The following is a 20,211-nucleotide window of genomic DNA, read 5'->3' as shown; positions in this document are numbered from 1 at the left end:
GTTCTGAGAAGGCACAGCCCAGAAAGAGCAAGAAGGCACTTGCACCAAGGAGGAAAATAAACACTGTCACTCAGCAGGGACTAAAGCAGGGGCTGTCAACAGGGTGGTCAAATGCCCCGGGGAGCTTCCACCTTGCAGGATTGGCAAGTACTGATGGCCACATAACACCGTTGACTTCTTGCATGGGTCCCACATTGCATGTGTGGACTCACACTTCCTCCCTCCTATGCTTCCGCAGTCTGCTATGTTGGACCTTCATTCCTTCATTGCAAGGATTCTGCCCATCACATGTGTTAGATGCTCAACTTTAGGTCCACTGGATTCAAGTGCTGCTATGCTGGATAACAGCAAGTACTGGCTTCTTATAGCTGGGTGAGCGTCCCATCTGAGTTGACAGCCAGATTTCAATACAAGCAATCATCTGGGCAGGGTTAGGACAAATACAGAACCAGGTATTGTTGACCCCATGCCATCTGCTGGGAGGGATAAAAAAAACAGATCCCTAAGGCACACCTGAGGCATGGCAGCCCATGGGATATTTACTATTCTGCTGGTAAGAGTGCTGCATTGAGAACAAATGTTATGTCCTGTCTTTTTTATAGGAAGGGTCTCACTCTGTAGCTCAGGATGACCTTGAACTGAGAAATCCTACCTCAGCTTCCCAAATGCCAGAGTTATAGGTGTCAACCAACTAAATATTTTCATCCCATGGCCAAAGGAAGGAAGGCCCTGTCAATACAATGCCTATCATCAACAATGCAGATATTATGTCCACATCCTGAAAGGGTCAGAGCACCTCCAATGAAGAGAGGTCTGAGTTGTGTCCAGACAGCACCTGAGCTCTATGATCACTCCATAAAGACATGGCTGTACCTCCCTGGCCTTGACCCTGAACTTCCTTGGGTCAATCACACTCCCTGGGCCTCCTATGCATCAGGAATGAATGGCCAAGAAGGCATCCTTGCAATGCCTAATACCACATAGGGCATACTGCTCACTCACCTAGCCAAACATGTACTCTGCCCTGCAGGCCTGGAGTAGTTCTCCACAGATGCTTACAGAGTGAGTAACCCACCTTCTGCTCTGTCACGGGCATGAAGGGAGACAGCATGTCAAAAGCCTGCCTATGTAAAGCCCCAATTACACCCCTAAAGTCACCTGTCCTTCCTGGGGGTAGGGGGATCTTTACTCAGTAAAGAAGATGAACAGGCCAGGAAAACAGTTGCCTGAGAACATATGTATTTATCCATCTTTTTCTCATCTTCTGGATTTAAATTTTTGAATTTAAAAGTCAGGAATTGAGCTTTCTATCCCAAGCTTTTTGTTGCAGCAGCAGGCAGCATTCACCATGCTGTGCACTTGCTCAGAAAGAAGGCAGCTATGGGGAATAGGGACCATGGCAGAGCAAGGTGGGTCTGCTTTGACACTGAAATATTTTATTGCCACTATATCCTAAGACATGTCAGATACTCTGCCAATCCCAAGCTGTCTGAGAATTTACATCCAATACCCACTCATGTGGCTTTCCTGATCCAAAATGACAACAAACAAAAATGAAATTTGACCAACATTGGATGAAGGCACAGGGAAGGCCTGTAGACATACGGATTTAATGTTGTGCTCATAAGAAAAAATAACTTAGTGTCACAATCTCTCCTGAGTATAAATCTGAGTCCACGGCCATAGCACCCCAACACTCTCCATCTGGTCAAATGTACATCAGATCCCCTCACTCACATGCTTGGGGACAAGCAGGGTGGGGACTAAGTGTCAGGTCTTCTTCCAGATGTTTTCTTTTTCTGTGGTTCCTCCTGTCCTCCCTGTCCTGACAATTATCTCCTTGAGTTTCTTCTCAAATGTTTATCCCGAGGAAAAAAAAGATGGCGACCGCCTAGCTGCACTACAAACAACAAGGGGAAAAAAAGGTAAGTATTCAAGGGAAATTAGGAACTTTTTGAAGAGGGAGGGCACAGATCGGGGTAAAAGAGGGAAGCACACACCCCCACGACCCACGCCCCGCCACCCCGCCTCGAATCCCCGCATTGGGCGCAGACCGGTGCCTCAGCGGCCCGGCTCCCCGTGCGCACCAAGCCCCACGCGTTCCGGCGGCCCGCGCGCGCCCCACAACCCCGGTGCTCCGTGCCCGCGCACCCCCCGCCCCCCCCAAGCGCACCCCTCCCCCCTAGCGCGCCCCACGCTCCCTATCCACACGCAGAGGTGCAGCCCTAGCGAACCTAAGCTTCCCGCGCCCGGGCGACCAGGCCTGCCCCGCGCCCCCACACACACCCCCCCCCCGTGCGCCCCAGACCCCCGCGCCCCACCCCCGCGCGCCTCGAGACACCCCCCTCCCGGCGCGCCCCACCCCCCCCGCGCGCCGCATGCTCCCTATTCACACTCAGCAGGCGCGCCCCAAGCGCCCCACGCCCCGGGCGCCCAGGCGTGCCCGCACCCGTGCACCCCGAGACCCCCGCGCCCCACCCCCACGCGCCTCAAGCCCCCCACCGCGCGCCCCGCCCCCGCCCCCGCCCGCGCACCCAATGCTCCCTACCCACACGCGGCAGGCATGCTCCAAGCGCCCCTGAGCGTCCCGCACCCCGGGCGCCCAGGTGTGCCCCGCGCCCCCCGCGTGCCCCGAGACCCCCAAGCCCCACCCCCGCGCTCCTCGAGCCCCCCGCCCCCCCTTGCGCCCCACCCCCGCCGCGCGTCCAGAGTGCCCCATGGTGTCCTGCAGCGTCCCCCAGTGTCCCACGCTCCATCTTACCTCAGCATGCTCCACACCCCCTGCAAGACCTGCGACACACTTGACCCCCTCCCAGCGCGCCCCGCCCCCCCCCCCCCCGCGAGTCCAGAGCACCCCTCGGCTTCCCGCACCGTCCTGCGCCCCCCCCCCCCGCGCCCACCCGAGCGCCCCGCGCTCCTAGCCGTCCACCCTCCCCACGCGCTCTGCGCCCCCACCCCCAAGCACCCCAGAGCATCCTCGCCCTGAGCCCCTTGCGCCCTGAAGCGCTCCCTGACCCCCCTGCGCCCCGCCCCGGTGCCTCCCGACCCCCCCCCCCGCACGCCCCTAGTCCCCCGCCGCACGCGGCCCGGGCGCCCCCGTAGTCCCGAGCGCGCCCCTGTGTGCCCAGGCGTGCCCCATGCCCCCTGTGCCCCACCCCCACGCGTCCTGTACCCCTGAGTACCTCAGCCTACCCCGCCCCCCCTCCACGACCCGCGCCCCATGCGCCACCCCCTCAACACCCCCCGCAAGCCCCACCCCCCCCACGCGTCCAGAGCACCCTGCGGCGTCCCTTGGCAGCCCGCACCCCGGTGTGCCTCGCGCCCCCTCCCCCCATGCGCACCCTGCGCCCCCCCGCGCACCCCGTGCACCCCCCATGTGCCCTGTGCCCCTAGCCCCCCGCGCCTCCCGCAAGCTCCTCCGCGCCCTCCTGCGCACCCCGTGACCCCCGCGCGCCCCGCGCTCCCCCCTGCGCCCCCCAGGTGCCCCGCACCCTGCCACGCCCGGCACACACCCCTGCATGCGCACCCTCCCCCCACCAACAGCGCAGCCCTCGCCCCCTAACTGATCAGAGCGCCCCACGCCCCCCGCCCCTCCAGGGCACCCCACCCCGCGCCCCCTGAGCCCTGCCACCTCCCGCACACCCCACCCTGATTGCCCGGTGCCCCAGCGCAACCCGACCCCCCCCCCGCCACCTGCCCCACTCGCTCCATACACACCATCGCACCCCGCGCCCCCTTCTGCCCACCCGCCCACACACCCTCTGCACATCCCACATGGCTGTGCTCTGATTGGGCACCCACCAGTCATGCCTGCCAGCCTGCTGCACTGAAGCTGAGACCTCCTACCTTGCCCTTGTTCTCTGATCCTGCGAGTAGACCAGCCACGTGGTGCTCGGTTCACAGGCCTGTGGGGCCACCCCTGCCAGATCCCCTGCTGCTGTGCCCACATCACTTGCCGCCGGTCAGCTTCTGCTGTGTCCTGATTCCGCACCCACATCATCTACCTCTGCACTACGATTGCACGTGCAGCGGGCCCACCCCACAGCAAGAGCCACATAAGTCCACACTGAGTCACTAGCGCCAGCGAGTTGCCACCCTCTACCTGTACATCGCCACCCAGCCCCCACTCCTCTGAGGCGGAAGAGCACAGACTGTTTACAGACCCCAGTGTACCCAGCCAGAATCTAGGCACCTTCAGGGCTTGCTACTTCAGTCCCCTTTCAAGCTCAAAGGCAGGCAGCTTAGGTGCATTACTGGGTGAGAATTCAGGCAACTTTGGTGCCCCTGCCAGGCTATAGGTAGGGGGCTTTAGCAAGACTGAGCAAAAACCCAGGCTGCTTACAACTGCCCCAGGCTGCCTTGGATTCGCATTAAGCTAGATCCCAGGCTGCTCCACCCACCTACCTGCCCATACACTGACATGGGTAGACCACAGCGCAAAAGAAATAACACGAAAAATAAAATGGAAGAAAATCCAGACAGATCACCCAGTCCAACAAGGATCACAACTAACCAAAACATAGAAGAGTGTTTAGGATCAGAACATCAAGTGGAAGCAATGAACAATGCAACCCTGACCAAACTACTGCTAGAACTGACAGGAAAGCTACAAAGGATAGATAATCGTATGGATGCTACCATCACTAAGCTAGAGCAATATGATAAGACACTGGAAGGAATTCAAAGAGAGCTAAGAGAGTTGAGGGAGAGTGAAAAAAAAGAGGACCTTAAAAATCAGCTGGCCACACTAAATGAAAACAAAGAAATGCAAGGATGATTTCCAAGAATCAGCAAGAAAATCAGAAAATGAGACAAAAAGGGAGCTGGACAAAGCGATGGAAGTGATACATAGGAAAGTAGTAGAAAATGCAAACTTAATTGAACAACTCCAAAACTCACTAGAGGCTCTCAAGAATAGAGTCATCGAAGTGGAAGATAGAAATTCTGATCTGAGCCGGGCGTGGTGGTGCACGCCTTTAATCCCAGAACTCGGGAGGCAGAGGTAGGAGGATTGCCGTGAGTTCGAGGCCACCCTGAGACTCCATAGTGAATTCCAGGTCAGCCTGGGCTGGAGTAAGACCCTACCTCAAAAAACCAAAAAAAAAAAAAAAAAAAAGGAAATTCTGATCTGGAAGACAGGATGGAAGAAACAGTTTGAGAGTCCAAAAAATTCAGTAAGTTCAAAAGTTCCTGTGAACAGAACATGAGAGAATTGTGGGATACACTTAAACGTCCTAATATCAGAATCATTGGAATACCAGAAGGAGAAGAATTTCAGACCAAAGGCATGGAGAACTTATTTAACACAATAATTGAAGAAAACTTCCCCCGTCTCTTAAAAGAAAGGCCCATCAAGATTCAAGAAGCAAACAGAACTCCTAACCGACTAGACCAAAGGAGAAACTCCCCAAGGCATATTATCATTAAGACTCTAAACATTGACACCAAGGAAAAAATCCTTAAAGCAGCTAGGGAAAAATAGCACACCACTTTCAAAGGAAACCCCATCAGAATTACTTCAGACTTCTCAATGGAAACACTGAAAGCTAGAAGGGCCTGGAATGAAACTCTCCAAACTCTAAGAAACTATGGCTTTCAACCCAAACTACTCTACCCGGCAAAAGTCTCCCTTATAATAGATGGTGAAAGGAAAACTTTCCATGACAAAACTCAGCTTTACAATTATATGAACACAAAACCAAACCTACAGAAAGTACTCCAGGAAATTCTCCACAGAGAAGAAACAAATAACCAAACACAAATGCCTACAAGAAGCAGATCACAACAACCAAACCCAGAGTAGATAGAGAAAAAAAAAAAAAATTAAATTCCATGAAAATGCCAACACACCTCTACCACCACAGCATGACAGGGATCAAATCAAATCTCACAGTCATCACCCTAAACATTAATGGCCTTAATTCACCCATCAAGAGACACAGGCTAACAGGGTGGATCAAAAAATTAGACCCCTCAATCTGCTGCCTTCAAGAAACCCACCTTACCACTAAAGACGGAAACCTCCTCAGGGTGAAAGGGTGGAAAACAATATTCCAAGCAAATGGGAATAAGAAACAAGCACGTGTAGCTATATTAATATCAGATAAAGTTGACTTCAAACCAAAAACAATTAAAAAAGACAAAGAAGGCTACTTCCTACTTGTAAAGGGAACAATCCATCAAGAGGATATTACAATCATAAATCTGTATGCACCAAACACAGGGGCACCGCAGTTCGTAAAACAAAACCTACTTGACAATAAAACAGAAATAACCACCAACACCATCATAGCTGGGGACTTTAACACACCATTATCAGTAATAGACAGATCATCCAAACAGAAGCTCAACAAGGAAGTAAGAGAGCTCAACAAAACCATAGAGCACTTAGACTTAACAGACATCTACAGAACTTTCCATCCCAAATCCACAGACTACACATTCTTCTGAGCAGCCCATGGAACATTCTCTAAAATAGACCATATACTGAGTCACAAAGATAGCCTCCACATATTTAGGAAAATTGACATAATTCCCTGCATGATATCAGATCATAATGCTATAGTCCTAGAAATTAAACAAAAAAAAAAAAAAAAAAAAAAAACCAACAAGAGCCCCAACGGCAACTGGAAACTGAATAGCACACTCTTAAACAATAAATGATTGTGGATGAAATAAAAAATGAAATTGCAAAATTCCTGGAATTGAATGACAATGACAACACATCATACCAAAACTTGTGGGACACAATGAAGGCAGTCCTCAGGGGAAAATTCATAGCACTCAATGCCTTCATAAAAAAGACAGAAAGATCCCAAATCAATAGCCTAACCATCCACCTAAAGGCATTGGAAAAACAAGAAAAATCCAACCCAAAGAGCTCCAGAAGGAAAGAAATAATTAAAATCAGAGCAGAAATTAATGAATTGGAAACCAAGGAAACAATTAAGGCAATTGACAAAACAAAGAGCTGGTTCTTTGAAAAAATAAACAAGATTGACAAACCTCTGGCCAATTTGATCAAGCAAAAAAAAGAGAGACTCCAAATTAACAAAATTCAAAATGAAAAAGGAGAGATCACAACAGACATCAGTGAAGTCGGCAGAATCATCAGGACTTATTTCAAAAATCTCTACTCCACAAAACTGGAAAATGTGGAGGAGATGGATAAATTCCTGGATGCATATCATCTACCAAAGCTAAACTCAGAGCAGATCAACCACCTCAATGAACCCATCACGCTCATGGAGATTGAAAAAGTAATAAAAAACCTCCCAAAAAAGAAGAGTCCAGGACCAGATGGATTCCCAGCCGAATTTTATCAAACCTTCATGGAAGAACTCAAACCAATCTTCCTAAAACTGTGCCACACAATTGAAGAACAGGGAAAACTACCCAACTCCTTCTATGAAGCTAGTATCACCCTAATCTCAAAACCAGGCAGAGATGCCACAAGAAAAGAAAACTATCGTCCTATTTCCCTAATGAACATAGACGCAAAGATCCTCAACAAAATTCTCGCAAACCGAATCCAACAACACATCAAAAGCATTATCCACCTTGACCAAGTGGGATTTATCCCAGGAACACAAGGGTGGTTCAACATACGAAAATCTGTCAATGTAATACACCACATAAACAAGCTTAAACATAAAAATCACATGATCATTTTGATAGATGCAGAAAAGGCCTTCGACAAGATACAACATCACTTCATGATCAAAACATTGGAGAGAATCGGCATGGCAGGTTCACATCTTAATATAATAAAGGCAATATACAAAGCTCCAAAGGCCCAAATAATACTTAATGGAGAGAGACCGGAGGAATTCCCATTAAGATCAGGAACAAGACAGGGATGTCCTCTCTCACCTCTGCTTTTCAATATAGTTCTGGAAGCCCTAGCCCAAGCAATAAGGCAGGAGACGGAAATAAAAGGGATACAATTTGGAAAGGAAGAAGTTAAGTTAGTGCTATTCGCTGATGACATGATTGTATATGTAAGAGACCCGAGAGACTCCATCCCAAAACTCCTGAAGCTGATTAACTCCTATAGCAAAGTAGCAGGATACAAAATCAATGCACAAAAATCGGAAGCATTTCTGTATGCAAATGACAAAGACACAGAAAAAGAAATAAAGGACATAGTCCCATTTTCAATAGCAACAAAAAAAATAAAATACCTTGGAATAACGTTAACCAAGGAAGTAAAAGATCTATACAACGAAAATATAAAAACTCTCAAAAAAGAAACTGAGGAGGACTTGAAACGATGGAAAGACCTCCCATGCTCTTGGATAGGCAGAATTAACATTGTGAAGATGACAATCCTACCAAAGGCAATATATAGATTTAACGCAATTCCAATTAAAATCCCTACAGTGTTCTTCACAGACATAGAAAAAAATGATCTCAAATTTCATATGGAAAGGCAGAAGGCCTCGCATATCCAAAAATATCCTCAGCAAAAGAAATACCTCTGGTCGCATCACCATACCCGATATAAAGTTATACTACAAAGCCATAGTACTAAAAACAGCATGGTACTGGCATAAAAACAGGAGTATAGACCAATGGAATAGACTTGAGGACCCGGATTTTGGGCCAAGCAACTATAGCTACTTGATATTCGACAAAGGCCCAAACAATATAGACTGGAAAAAAGATAGCATCTTCAACAAATGGTGCTGGACAAACTGGATAACCACATGCAGGAAACTAAAACTTGATCCACACATTTCACCATGCACTACACTCAAATCCAAATGGATCAAAGACCTCAACATAAGACCAGAAACTCGAAAACTACTGGAAGAAAATTTAGGAAGTACCTTCCATGATACAGGAATGGAAAAAGACTTCCTGAATAAAACCCCAGTGGCTCAAGTTCTTAAACAGTCACTCAACCATTGGGATCATATGAAGCTGAAGAGTTTCTTTACAGACAAGCATATAATAAGCAAAGCCAATAGAATACCCACAGAATGGGAGAAAATATTTGCAGGTTATCCAACTGATAGAGGCCTTATCTCTAGAATTTACAAAGAACTCAAAGGTCTAAACAATAAGAAGACAAATACCCCACTCACAAAATGGGGCACAGAGTTAAACAGGCAATTCACAGAGGAAGAGATACAAATGGCAAACACACACCTATGAAAATCTTCATCATCCCTAATCATCAGAGAAATGCAAATTAAAACAACTATGAGATTCCACCTTACCCCAATAAGGATGGCCAACATCAAAAGGTCAAATGAAAATAAATGCTGGCGAGGATGTGGAGAAGCAGGGACACTCATTCACTGTTGGTGGGAATGCAGGATGGTACAACCACTTTGGAAAGCAATATGGAGACTCCTGAAAAAGCTGACTATAGAAAGACCAACAGACCCAGTTATACCATTACTGGGCATGTACCCTAAAACCTTCAAACCAAAAGCCAGAGAGATTTGCTCAACCATGTTTGTAGCAGCTCAATTCGTAATAGCTAAAAGCTGGAATCAACCCAGATGTCCATCATTAGAAGAATGGATAACAAAGATGTGGTATATCTACACAATGGAATTCTATACAGCAGTAAGAAAAAACGACATAAAGAAATTTGAGGAAAGATGGTTGAACCTGGAACAGATCATTCTCAGCGAACTTACCCAATCACAGAAAAAAAAAATCGACACATAGTCTCACTCATCTGCAACACCTAAACTGAATCTGCCCAAGATGCCTTATATACCCAGCAAGCACCTCATGGACTATACAATAAGATGGATGGGAGGGTGGGGAGGAAATCAAAGGGTGGAAAACAGTAATCCGGACCCAAACGGCAATGGTACCATAAAATTCTACTTCCTAAAAGATAGACCAAATGGCTGAACCTTCACTAGACCCTTACAGGAAACACCTGAACCACAAGACACTGGAGAGGGTAGGATCAAGACTGACGTAAATCTACTACATCTTCCCTCCCGCCCTCTCCCCCTCTCCCCTCTATCTCTCTCCTCTCTAACTCTTGTATATTAGTTATCTTTTTCCTCAATTTCTTAGTGGACACTGACCTGAAACCCCCACTTCCAGCTTGGGCCTACCATCCACAATGAGCTTTTGATCACAGAAACCTACAAGGTTTCCCAAAACAATGACAGACTTCTGTCAGAGTACTTGATGACCCACCAAACGCCAGTGATAAGACCCTATTGCTGAAGACTCCATACACAGCTGACACGTAAAATGGAATGACATGGCTGGAAGCCAGGAGAGAGTCAGTCCCCAGACAGTCAGCGTGTCTAGTGCCAGAAGGCGCTACATAGGCGACTGGGGGAAATGACCAAGATCTGTCCAAGCAACACATTATTTAACCTAATTAGCAACAAATAACCGGATGTGATGCCCACACAAGTGCAATAGTGGTACACAGCCATGGTGAGGAATCAATTGCTCTTGATTTGGCTAACTGATCCACTCAGTGGTACTAGACCCTTAGCTGGAGCTGGGAAACAAGTCAGAACCATACCCAAACACAAGCCCTCCTACAATATCAAGCTACCATCAATCACGGGGTATAAGAGGGCCTACACCTATCAAACTGTCTATCAAAATAGTAAGTGTTATCTCAATTTTCCGGGTGCTAACTTACTCTCCGTTGGAGAATCTGCTTCTCTTTTCCAGATAGATGCAGATCCTAAGAAGAAGAGCTGCCCCAACATACCTCAAAAGGGGCCCAACTGAAACTAAGGACAACTGGCGAAATAAGCAAGGGTGATGTTTTCCTGTGAACCGGATACCAGCACAAAGGGGAAGGAGATCAACGCAGAGAAAAATCAACTCCTACCAAATCAGAGAGCCAAAGCCTCAGAGGCCCCCAACACCGCAGCACTGAAGCAAACCAAAAATGAACCCAACATGACTCAGGGAAATCTTGCGGAAGAGGGGGCGGAAAGAATGTCAGAGTTACATGTTGGGTCATGATTTGCAGAGACATTTATCATACTAATAACTGGGGGCTAACTCCACAATGCACGACCCATTTTCATTAACAAGGAGGGTGTAATGGGAGGGGGTAGATCACAGATGAGCCTAAATAATGGTACCAAACTGCCTGTATTCACTGAAATGAAAACTAATAAATTAAATTTAAAAAAAAAAAAGTGTTTATCCCAAGTGTGTTTATTTTCAATGTGAGGTCCTTCTTCTCATTTAGATTCTTAATTTTGGGAATTGATGGGGCATTTTATGTTACCTAGGTATAACCCCCTGCCTTAAAACCAATGTTTAAGATGTGGCGCTCCTGTCTTTTTTCCCTATAGTGTTTTTAAATGAATGACAACCACAAAAAGAAGCTTTAGTCTTCAATCTGATTTCACAACAAACCCAAGATGGCTTCCTGTTCCTTTCACTTGAGTCCCCACAACATTCTTCCCATAATATACTCAATCTCATTTCTGTCATTAGAAGCCAAGGTAACCCATCCATGTGTTCCCAGAATCCCATACTCACCTTTCCCAAACATGACTAACATTTATCTGTTTTCATTCTATGTGTTCCTCCTTCTTTATTGTCAGTTTCCCAAAGGCCACTGGAGACCACCTACTCTTTTTATTCTGGAGGACAGAGGACATTGTTGGCCTGGAGGTACCTGGGCTACTGGTATTCATGTGACTTAAGTAGACTGATGGACACATCCATGGATCATATCTCACATCTGCAAATCCATCAAGTAGGCTAGCTCCCAAACCCAACACAACATTCATAACCTACTCAACTACACAGCAGTCCTAAAATTAAAAGGCTAGGTTTCAGTCCATTGTAGTTATCATTTTTGATTACTCCTGGCAAAATAAAGGCTGAGAAAAATTGAACAGTATGATTTCCTTCTATTCATCTGTCTAAGGAACACTGAACATCTACCAGGCCTTAGGCTCTGAGCTTACCCTGAAGGGAGATGTGTTGCTACATGCACCCCTCAGCAGCAGATCCCATTAACTCCTGCTGGACAAATGGTTTAGTTATGAAACAGAATCCCACACAGCACGGTGCAGATCTGACAGTAGGAGCAGCAACAGCAGAATTCAGAACCTTATCAGGTCTTGGACAAGTTAGTGAGCTTCTCTGAGCCTCAGCCTCTGCATGGATGAAAACTACCGGCCTGTCTGCAAATTCACAAATAAAACCATTTGCATAAATTTCTCAGTACAATGTCTTCCATGCAATAATCACTTAAATAGTCATTATTATTATTATTGATCAACATATTTCCTGAAGCTGTTTAAAATTACTGGAAAAGGCAGCCCTAACCCATTTTATTATCAGGCAAAGATTCTTCTGGCAATATTTTACACTCTTAAGCACACTTAAAATTTTTTATTGCATCTATGAAATGTCTAATGTGCCATGCTAAGTACTAAAGAGAAGTCAAAGATAGATATAAAAAAATATGTATTTGCTATCCCTAGAGGAACTTAAGGTTTCAGAGAGGAAGGAGAAAATATTCTTTGAATGTCACACATCCCCAACCTCTAAAAGATATTCACATCCAAATCTCTGGGTCCTGAATATAAGTTACCTCATTTGGAGACAAAGCAAGAATGTGACTAAATGAAGAGGGAATTGTTTGTATGGCCTTAAATGCACTCTCATGTGCACTAGCAAGAGGGGCAGTGGGAGATGTAGGATTGGGATGGGAAATACTATGGTGCGAGTGCCAGGAAAAGGGGAGATGGCAGCTCCTGTGGAACCTCTGTGGTTGACAGCACTCTGAGATCTAGAGGAAGGTTTGTTATGCCTAGGGACTGGAGCAAAAAGGAAGGGTCTTCCCTTGGAACTTCCTGCCTTGATCTTGACTCTGGGCTGCTGTTGTCTGCTTGTCATGTTTGGGACCATGCATTGTAGAAGCCACAGGAAACACACTCTTGAACTGAAATCCATCCCTGTTTCCCTCAGTGGCTTTCTTAAACAATGGTCCAGGCCCTCACAAAGCCCATGAAGGAGATTCCACCTGCATTATCTTAAGAGGGAAAAGGGTGTGTGTGGACATTGTCCTTGGCTCTGCCTTGCCACTGCCTTTCCTATCCCTTCATGAAGCATGGTATCTTCATTGTTCCCTTCACCCCAGCTACACTGTCCTTCCTTACCTTGTTCTCACCTTTTGTACATATCTCTTCCCTTTCTGTTACCTCAGCTGACAACAACCATCAGGAGAAGGGAGCTCTCATTCACCTGCTTTGGTCAAATACTCATCACCTGTTTCCACAGATCTTGATTCTGTCCCACAAAGCGTACACCACAGTGGCCAATTCTCCAAGATTCACACCTGTAACTTCAAGCAATGATGCTACAGTTTTTGGCATTTTGAAATCTAGAGAAATGACCACAGGAAACTTCTTCAGTGTGAGAACCCTTGAGATCCCCACCCCATGTCACCACAGCACTTACAAATTATTCTTGTGATATCTGGGGAGGATGACACTGAAAACAAGCAGCCTTCAGCATTTGATGAATGGATGGATGGATGGTGAATGAGTAGAGTGAAATGGTAGATGGATAAGTGGATAGATGAATAGATAAATAGACAATGAATAGATAGATAAATGGATGCATGGTTCAGTGTATGAATTGGAAATATAAGGTCAAGTGTGTTTCTATAACAACTTGTTTGTGAAAGATTTAGTTTATTTCCTTTATCCCCTTGACTTGTAACAGTATAACTTGTGGTTTGAATATAAAATGACCCTTATAGACTCGTGTATTTGAATAATTGATCCTCAGCTGGTGGCACTGTTTGGGAAGCCTGCAAAAGGTGGAGCCTTTTAGGAAGTAGAGTTTTATGGTACCATTGCCGTTGGGTCTAGATTTGTGTTTCCCACCCCTCCATGGCCCTCCTCTCCCTCCTCACCCATCTTAGTGTCTAGTCCACAAGATGCTTGCTAGGTGTGTATGGTATCTTGGGTAGATTCAGGTTAGGTGCTGTAGATGAGTGAGACTATGTGGTGCTTTTCTTTCTGTGACTGGGTAAGTTCACCGAGAATGATCTGTTCCAGGTTCAACCATTTTTCCTCAAATTTCATTGTGTCAATTTTTCTTACTGCTGTGTAGAATTCCATTGTGTAGATATACCACATCTTAGTTATGCATTCTTCCAGTGATGAGCCTTGCTGGAAGGAGTGAGTCGTTGAGAGGGACCTTGCGGGTTTTATAACCCAGCCCCACTTCCTGTTGGTCCTCTTCTTCCTGCCTACTGATGTAACCAGTTTGTCTCTTGCTTCGGCCACCATGCCTTCCCCATCATTAAATTTCCCCTTAAAATACCAAACAAGGGCTGGAGAGATGGCTTAGTGGTTAGGGCATTTGCCTGCAAAGCCAAAGGACCCTGGTTCAATTCCCCAGGACCCACGTAAGCCAGATGCATGATGGGGCACATGCATCTAGAGTTTGTTTGAAGTGGCTAGAGGCTGTGGTGTGCCCATTCTCTCTCTTTCAAATAAATAAAGAAAAATAATTTTAAAAAATACTAAACAAAAAATAAACCCTTTCCTTCCTTAAGTTGCTTATGCTCAGGTATTTGTTCACAGTAACGAGAAAGTAACTGGTATAGTAACTAAACTTAGCAGAACCTCAAAATTGAAATTCTACAAAAATTTAAAAACTTACACATGTGAGGTTTTATTTTCTTTTGAAACATGGTCTTATTATGCATTCTATGCTTGCTTGAAATTTGTGATGCTACCATTTTCCAAGACTACAGACATGATACACTTAGGCACATGTAAGTGTTTTTAATAAAATCACATTTTATTTAGCTCATTAGTTCAGAGAAAGAATGAAAACCTTTCTGATATCCCCATTATCTTCAGCATTTTAATTGTGGTTGTTTTTAAATATGAACTATAAATATATATACTTACACACACACACACACACACACACACACACACACACACACACACGGCTCCCTCCTGTTATGTTTTTCATGCCCTACAAAGCTCTGACACCTGGAATCTCTCATCCTGCCTTCTAGCCCAGCTAGAGCCAGAGATGGTGCCCTGATGCCCAGAAGCTTACTCTGATCTTGAGGGAGGCTCTACACCATAAACCACTAAGCCCGGCATGGGCCCTCCCAGCTCAGGATGCACACTGCACTCAGCCAGCAGCAGCCAGAGTCAAGGCTACACTGCTGAGCTCAAGCACCTCATCACAACATCAGCTCCTCTCTTGGAGCCAGGCGCTGGCCTCTGCTTCTCACTGGCACTTACAAGAAAACACAGCTAAAGTATGCATACAGGTTACGGTGCTGACAAGAGGCCTAACTGTGGCAACTTTCCCACACTTGCATTTAAATACTGTCTGGCTATCTACTCGTCCCATCTCCCCACTGATTTTTCTTTACTCTTATACTTGTTTTTCCTTGTCCTTATACCTGTTCCCTCTCACAAAGCCCAGAGACATGAATTCACTCATCTTCAGACTGATCAACATCCAAGTGTACAACAAAATTTTGAATTTGAACAGCAGACACAAGCTCTCTGACAACTTTAAGTAAATCTACTCTCCAGACATGTTTGGGGCCATATGCCAAGGTTGTTGCCAAACTTGTTTCATAATATGGCTCTTAGGTCCAAAGAGATAGCACATTATTTGCATTTCTATTTGCAAAGGGCATTGAGAATGAGTTTGAAAACATACATAAGGCTCAACATCATTGACATGGTATTAGCATGTATATTCTATTTTATTTAAGGGTTCCTATCTGTAGTACAGAAGCAAATATTTAATATCTGATTCTAACTTCACTTTGCATTCAATCACAGACCAATAAGACATCTCAAAGTGTGTTTACTTCTGATTAAAGTCCTCTGCGGAGCAGCCTGTGCTTGATTTCAAGCAAGTTGGAACCTGCAGGTGGTCACACAATTTCAGGGGAAAGATTTTGAAAGATTGAGACACAGACTGAGCTGTCCCTTGGTGTATGAGTCATATCTACCCCCAACAAAATTCTCATTTACACAATCTGATAACATTCATTTACTCTTGTTCTTCGTGGCTCAGGCACTTGACTGAGTTCCTTACCATGTGCTCATCTAGGCTCCCAGCTATGTGAAGGAAGATTCCACACAGAACCAATTAACTTTCAGATGTCTGGCTGAATTGAGTTCTCCTAAGTCCACACACAAGACATGCTGTTATATGCTAAGCTGATGGCATCATTCTCAGGCTACATTTTAGTCACTTAGGGAAGAGAATTCCACTCACACAGTATTTTGTTTGGGGACTTTCAGTATTTCCCCTTGCAAAAACACCAGGGAATTGCAACTCTACTGCTGGATGTAATGTAGAAATCAGTAAGAGAGCTATGCACACCACAGAGGAAACACCACTGTCAAAGCAGAACCACAGGGCTACTCTGCACCTTTCTTAACCAAATCTTGTCACTGCAGCACAGAAACAGATGCTGAATCCTATCAAGGCGTGACATCAACACGGAACACTCCCAGCCATGTCGCAGCAGAGCAGTTGCTGTGGATGTAGGTTTTAACCTCACACCTGCCTAACTTGGAGGCACTCCTTTCTGTATCCACTTCATCCACAAGCTCTGGTCCACATGGTATCCTAGCTCATCATTAGCAGATCTGAGCTAGTTTCGGTGGCACTTGAAAAGACAGTAGAGTGGGTAAACAGAAAATCTCCTCCCTGGATCCTTCCAGCCAGCACAAAAGCCCAGCAAGTCATCTGCCTAAATCTATTTCCAGATCCAAAGCAACTAGATCTTGCAGATACCAGAGAAAGCAGACAGAAGGTTCATAAAATGAAAAGGTGCATGGTAACTGGCTTTGAAGTTTCAAAGAGAAATCTCTCCTGAAAAAATATTCATGGGAAAAAAATGTTTACATTTTTTTTCTGGCATACACTGGAGAGGAAAGAATCTTCATTTTTCTCTCCATGTATTTTCTTGTAACGGGGTGCTCTGGAAGACCCCACCCCCATCAGTCCTGAAAGAATGGTTGATCCTCTCTGCAATCTTCTACAGGAATCAGTTGCTCTTCAAGGAATCTGCTCCAGGTTTCCAAACTTGCTTCTCCCTCAGGCACACAGGGATGGCAACAAAGAGTGAGGCAGACAAGGACCCAGCTGTGACAGCTAGTGGGCCTGTGGGGATGCTGTGCCCAACAAGTAGGTACAAGGAGGGGGGACCTCAGGAGACCTTGGACTGAAATATGATGGGGGTGGAGATGCTAGGCGGGGGAGGTGTGAAAGGGATTCCAGGCCACTTCATATTCTTAGCAGCCTGTGGTGAGCTAAATGGTATTCCCACACAACAGGACTATTCCAGAATTATTTCCAAACAGGTGAGAGCCAGTGAGGAAGTCAATTCCAGTTTCCAGGAAGCTTTCAGGTTATTTGACTACCACACCTTTGAAGAACCATCACATCTGGCTTAGCCCTGCAATGATCACCTTTGCTGACAAGCATATATATTATAACCCCTCCTTACTGAAATCACATTCTGGACAGAGACCCCTTGTCCCTTTGCAATACTCACCTAGAGCATCCTGGCCAAAGAGCCTGCCCTGATCTTTGGCTCCACACGTGTCTCTCTCTCTCTCTCTCCCTCTCTCTCTCTCTCTCCCTCCTTCCCTCCCTCCCTCTCTCCCTCCCTCCTTCTCTGTCTCTCTCTGTCTCTGTCTCTGTCTCTCTCTCGCTCTCTCTCTCTCTCTCTCTCTCTCTCCAGGGCCCCTACTTCCAACACACACACACACACACACACACACACACACACACACACACACTATCCAAACATGCTCATGCACTCCCAACAAAGTTAGTCCCTAGTCCGGGACCAGGTGGTGGCAACATCCTCACCTTTGGAGCAAAGGGCGGCCAGGCTGATGAGCACAGGAGACCAAAGGTGCCACAGCGTCCCCATCTCATAGGGGCACATCCCGGAGACACGGGGCGCAGGTCCTCGGCAATAACTAGGTGAAGGAGTGATTTCGCCAGGTCCACAGAGGGCTGAGGCTGGGGCTGAACAGCGGAGAATCCCCTAGGGCTCCCAGTCGCCCCGACGTCCTGAGCAAGCCTTCTCCTGCAGGTCCATGGCCAGGCCGAGGCGACGCCACGAGAGCTCCAGAGCAGCTCTTGGGTCCAGCAGGGCGCAGGCCAAACCCACTTCTCTCCTTCACCCTCACTGGGATTGGCTCTGAGATTTTTTTAAAATATTATTTGATCCACGAGAAGGTTTCTGTTCTCTTGTCCCCAAGCCCACAGCGGTCCCAGGAGCTGGGGCCCGGACGCCTGGGCGCGCGGGATTGCCGGCCGTGGCAGGCTAGCGGGCGCTGGCGGCCGGGCGGCGGAGCTGCGGTGCCCCGGGCGCGGGCAGAGGCTGCGCGGAGGCCCCGCGGCAGGGGGCCCGGCGCGTGGAGCGGTCCGTGGCGCCTTGGCTTGCAGCTCCCATCCCGAGCGCGCGCTCGGGAGCCCAAAGTTTGCTGGGTGCTGCGGCTCCGCCCCGGCGCCTCAGCCCGCGCTGCCCGGTGCGGTCGCCCCGCGGCACCCGCCGGGCTCTATGAGTGCAGGGCCAGCTCCGGAGACGCGCGGCAACTCGCGGCGCCCGGGGTAGGCGGATGGGCTTCGCGTGGAGGAGGAACCGCCCGCTCGGCCCGCGGCATCCGGGGCGCCTGCGAGCACCACACTGCCCTGCGGGGGTTGGAGGCTTTGCCTTAAAATAATGTCCTTTTTTTTAAAGCCCCACCCTTTCGGAGTGACAGCTGTGAGCCCCAATCCGCAAATTAGATCCCACCTCCTTGGTCTGCTGGGCACCAGCCTCCTGGACACCCTCAGTGCGCGAAATGGGGCGGGCTCCCAGGAGGCCTGAGCAGTGAACTGCCTACCCCCACAACAGGTGTCAGATGGTCACCTGCCCCCTTCCTCAACTTCTCAGGCTATAGGAGGCCCTCAGGCCAGAAAGTGCCCCATGACCCACAGCCTATACTGGGTTTTCCCCAGTGACCTCTCAGTGAGGAAGCTTGAGAGCCTGGGATCATGCTGACTCTACTCCATCTCTGAATGATCTCCAAATTAGAGTCCCCAGAAAAAGTCCATCCTGACCCCCAGCTGTCTCTTGGGAAACAAGAATTGATCAGCTAGGTGAAGACATTGCCTTAAGAAAATAACAAGTATGGCTCTCCACTTGTGCCTTCTGAGGCGTTTTAGAAAGACAGCAAGATTCTTAGGCCCCATCCTAGGACTGTGAGTGGAAGCCCGCTCTGGTCCACAAAGCCTTGGATTCAAGCAGACCCTGTGGGGGAGGCATAGCAGTGGGAGCTTCAGGGGGCTGGTCACACTGCATGGGCTGTTAGGAAGCAGAGAGATGAATGCTGGTGCTCAGGTTGCTTATGCCTTTTTATTCTATTGAGGACCCCAACCCATGCATGGAGGCACTGACAATCAAGGTGGGTCTTCCCTCCTTTATTAACCTTGCTGTAAACATCCTCATTGACATGTCCAGAGATGTGTTTCCATGGATATTCTAAATCCAGTTGTGTTGACAATGAAGGTTAACCACCACAGGTGTCCAAATCTGTCCAAAGTGGTGGGGGAACCACTTCTGATTCTTTTGCCTTGTGGTTGCAAACTACACCCACACATTACGAGGTTCAGGTTTGGGGCTGAGGAGATGGTTCAGTGGACAAATCACTCGCCATACAAGCATGAGTATGTGAGTTCAGATCACCATAACCCACTTATCAGCCAGGTGCTATAGTGTTAGCTTCCGTAGTCCCCGCATACCTCTGGCAAGAAGGGAGAGAGAACTATCTGGAAGCTCACGGGCCACTAGCCTGGTGTTCAGAGCTATGAACAGAACACCCTGCCCCAAACAAGGGGAAGGTGAGGAAGAACACCTGAAGTTGTCCTCTGACCTACACACAGGCTCCACGGCACCATTTGTGCACCCACAATGACACACATGAACACCCAGTCACACGCACACATACACACACACACACACACACACACAAGGTTTGTTTGATTCTTCAGCTTTCAAAGTTTCAAGAAAGATCAGAGGAACCCAAGCCGTCCTACAGAAGATTGTCTTTCTAGTTGTTCCTGTCTTTGAGATTTGGGCTTCCGCCTTATCCTGCAAGTATCTTTCTAAATGTAAGTCTGTCTTTCTATTTTCTTTTGTGTAGTTCTTGAGCTTTCATTTGTCTTTGTATATCTTTC

At 47.4% G+C, this 20,211-nt stretch overlaps 1 protein-coding gene across 1 annotated transcript in view; it reads right to left on the bottom strand.

Moving 5' to 3' along the window:
- Tmem132d (transmembrane protein 132D) overlaps positions 1-18,277 on the bottom strand; it is a 769,582-nt gene extending 751,305 nt beyond the window's left edge. Inside the window, exon 1 of the mRNA XM_045157859.1 lies at positions 17,854-18,277. Coding sequence (XP_045013794.1) covers positions 17,854-17,932 — 79 coding nt within the window. The 5' untranslated portion in view covers positions 17,933-18,277. The remainder of the gene's footprint in view (positions 1-17,853) is intronic.
- Between the last annotated feature and the right edge of the window lie 1,934 nt (positions 18,278-20,211).

This window comes from Jaculus jaculus, chromosome 8, assembly GCF_020740685.1.
Source record: "Jaculus jaculus isolate mJacJac1 chromosome 8, mJacJac1.mat.Y.cur, whole genome shotgun sequence".
NCBI lineage: Eukaryota > Metazoa > Chordata > Mammalia > Rodentia > Dipodidae > Jaculus > Jaculus jaculus.
Note: the sequence above shows the minus strand (reverse complement) of the source record. Positions and strands in the feature narration are given on the sequence as shown.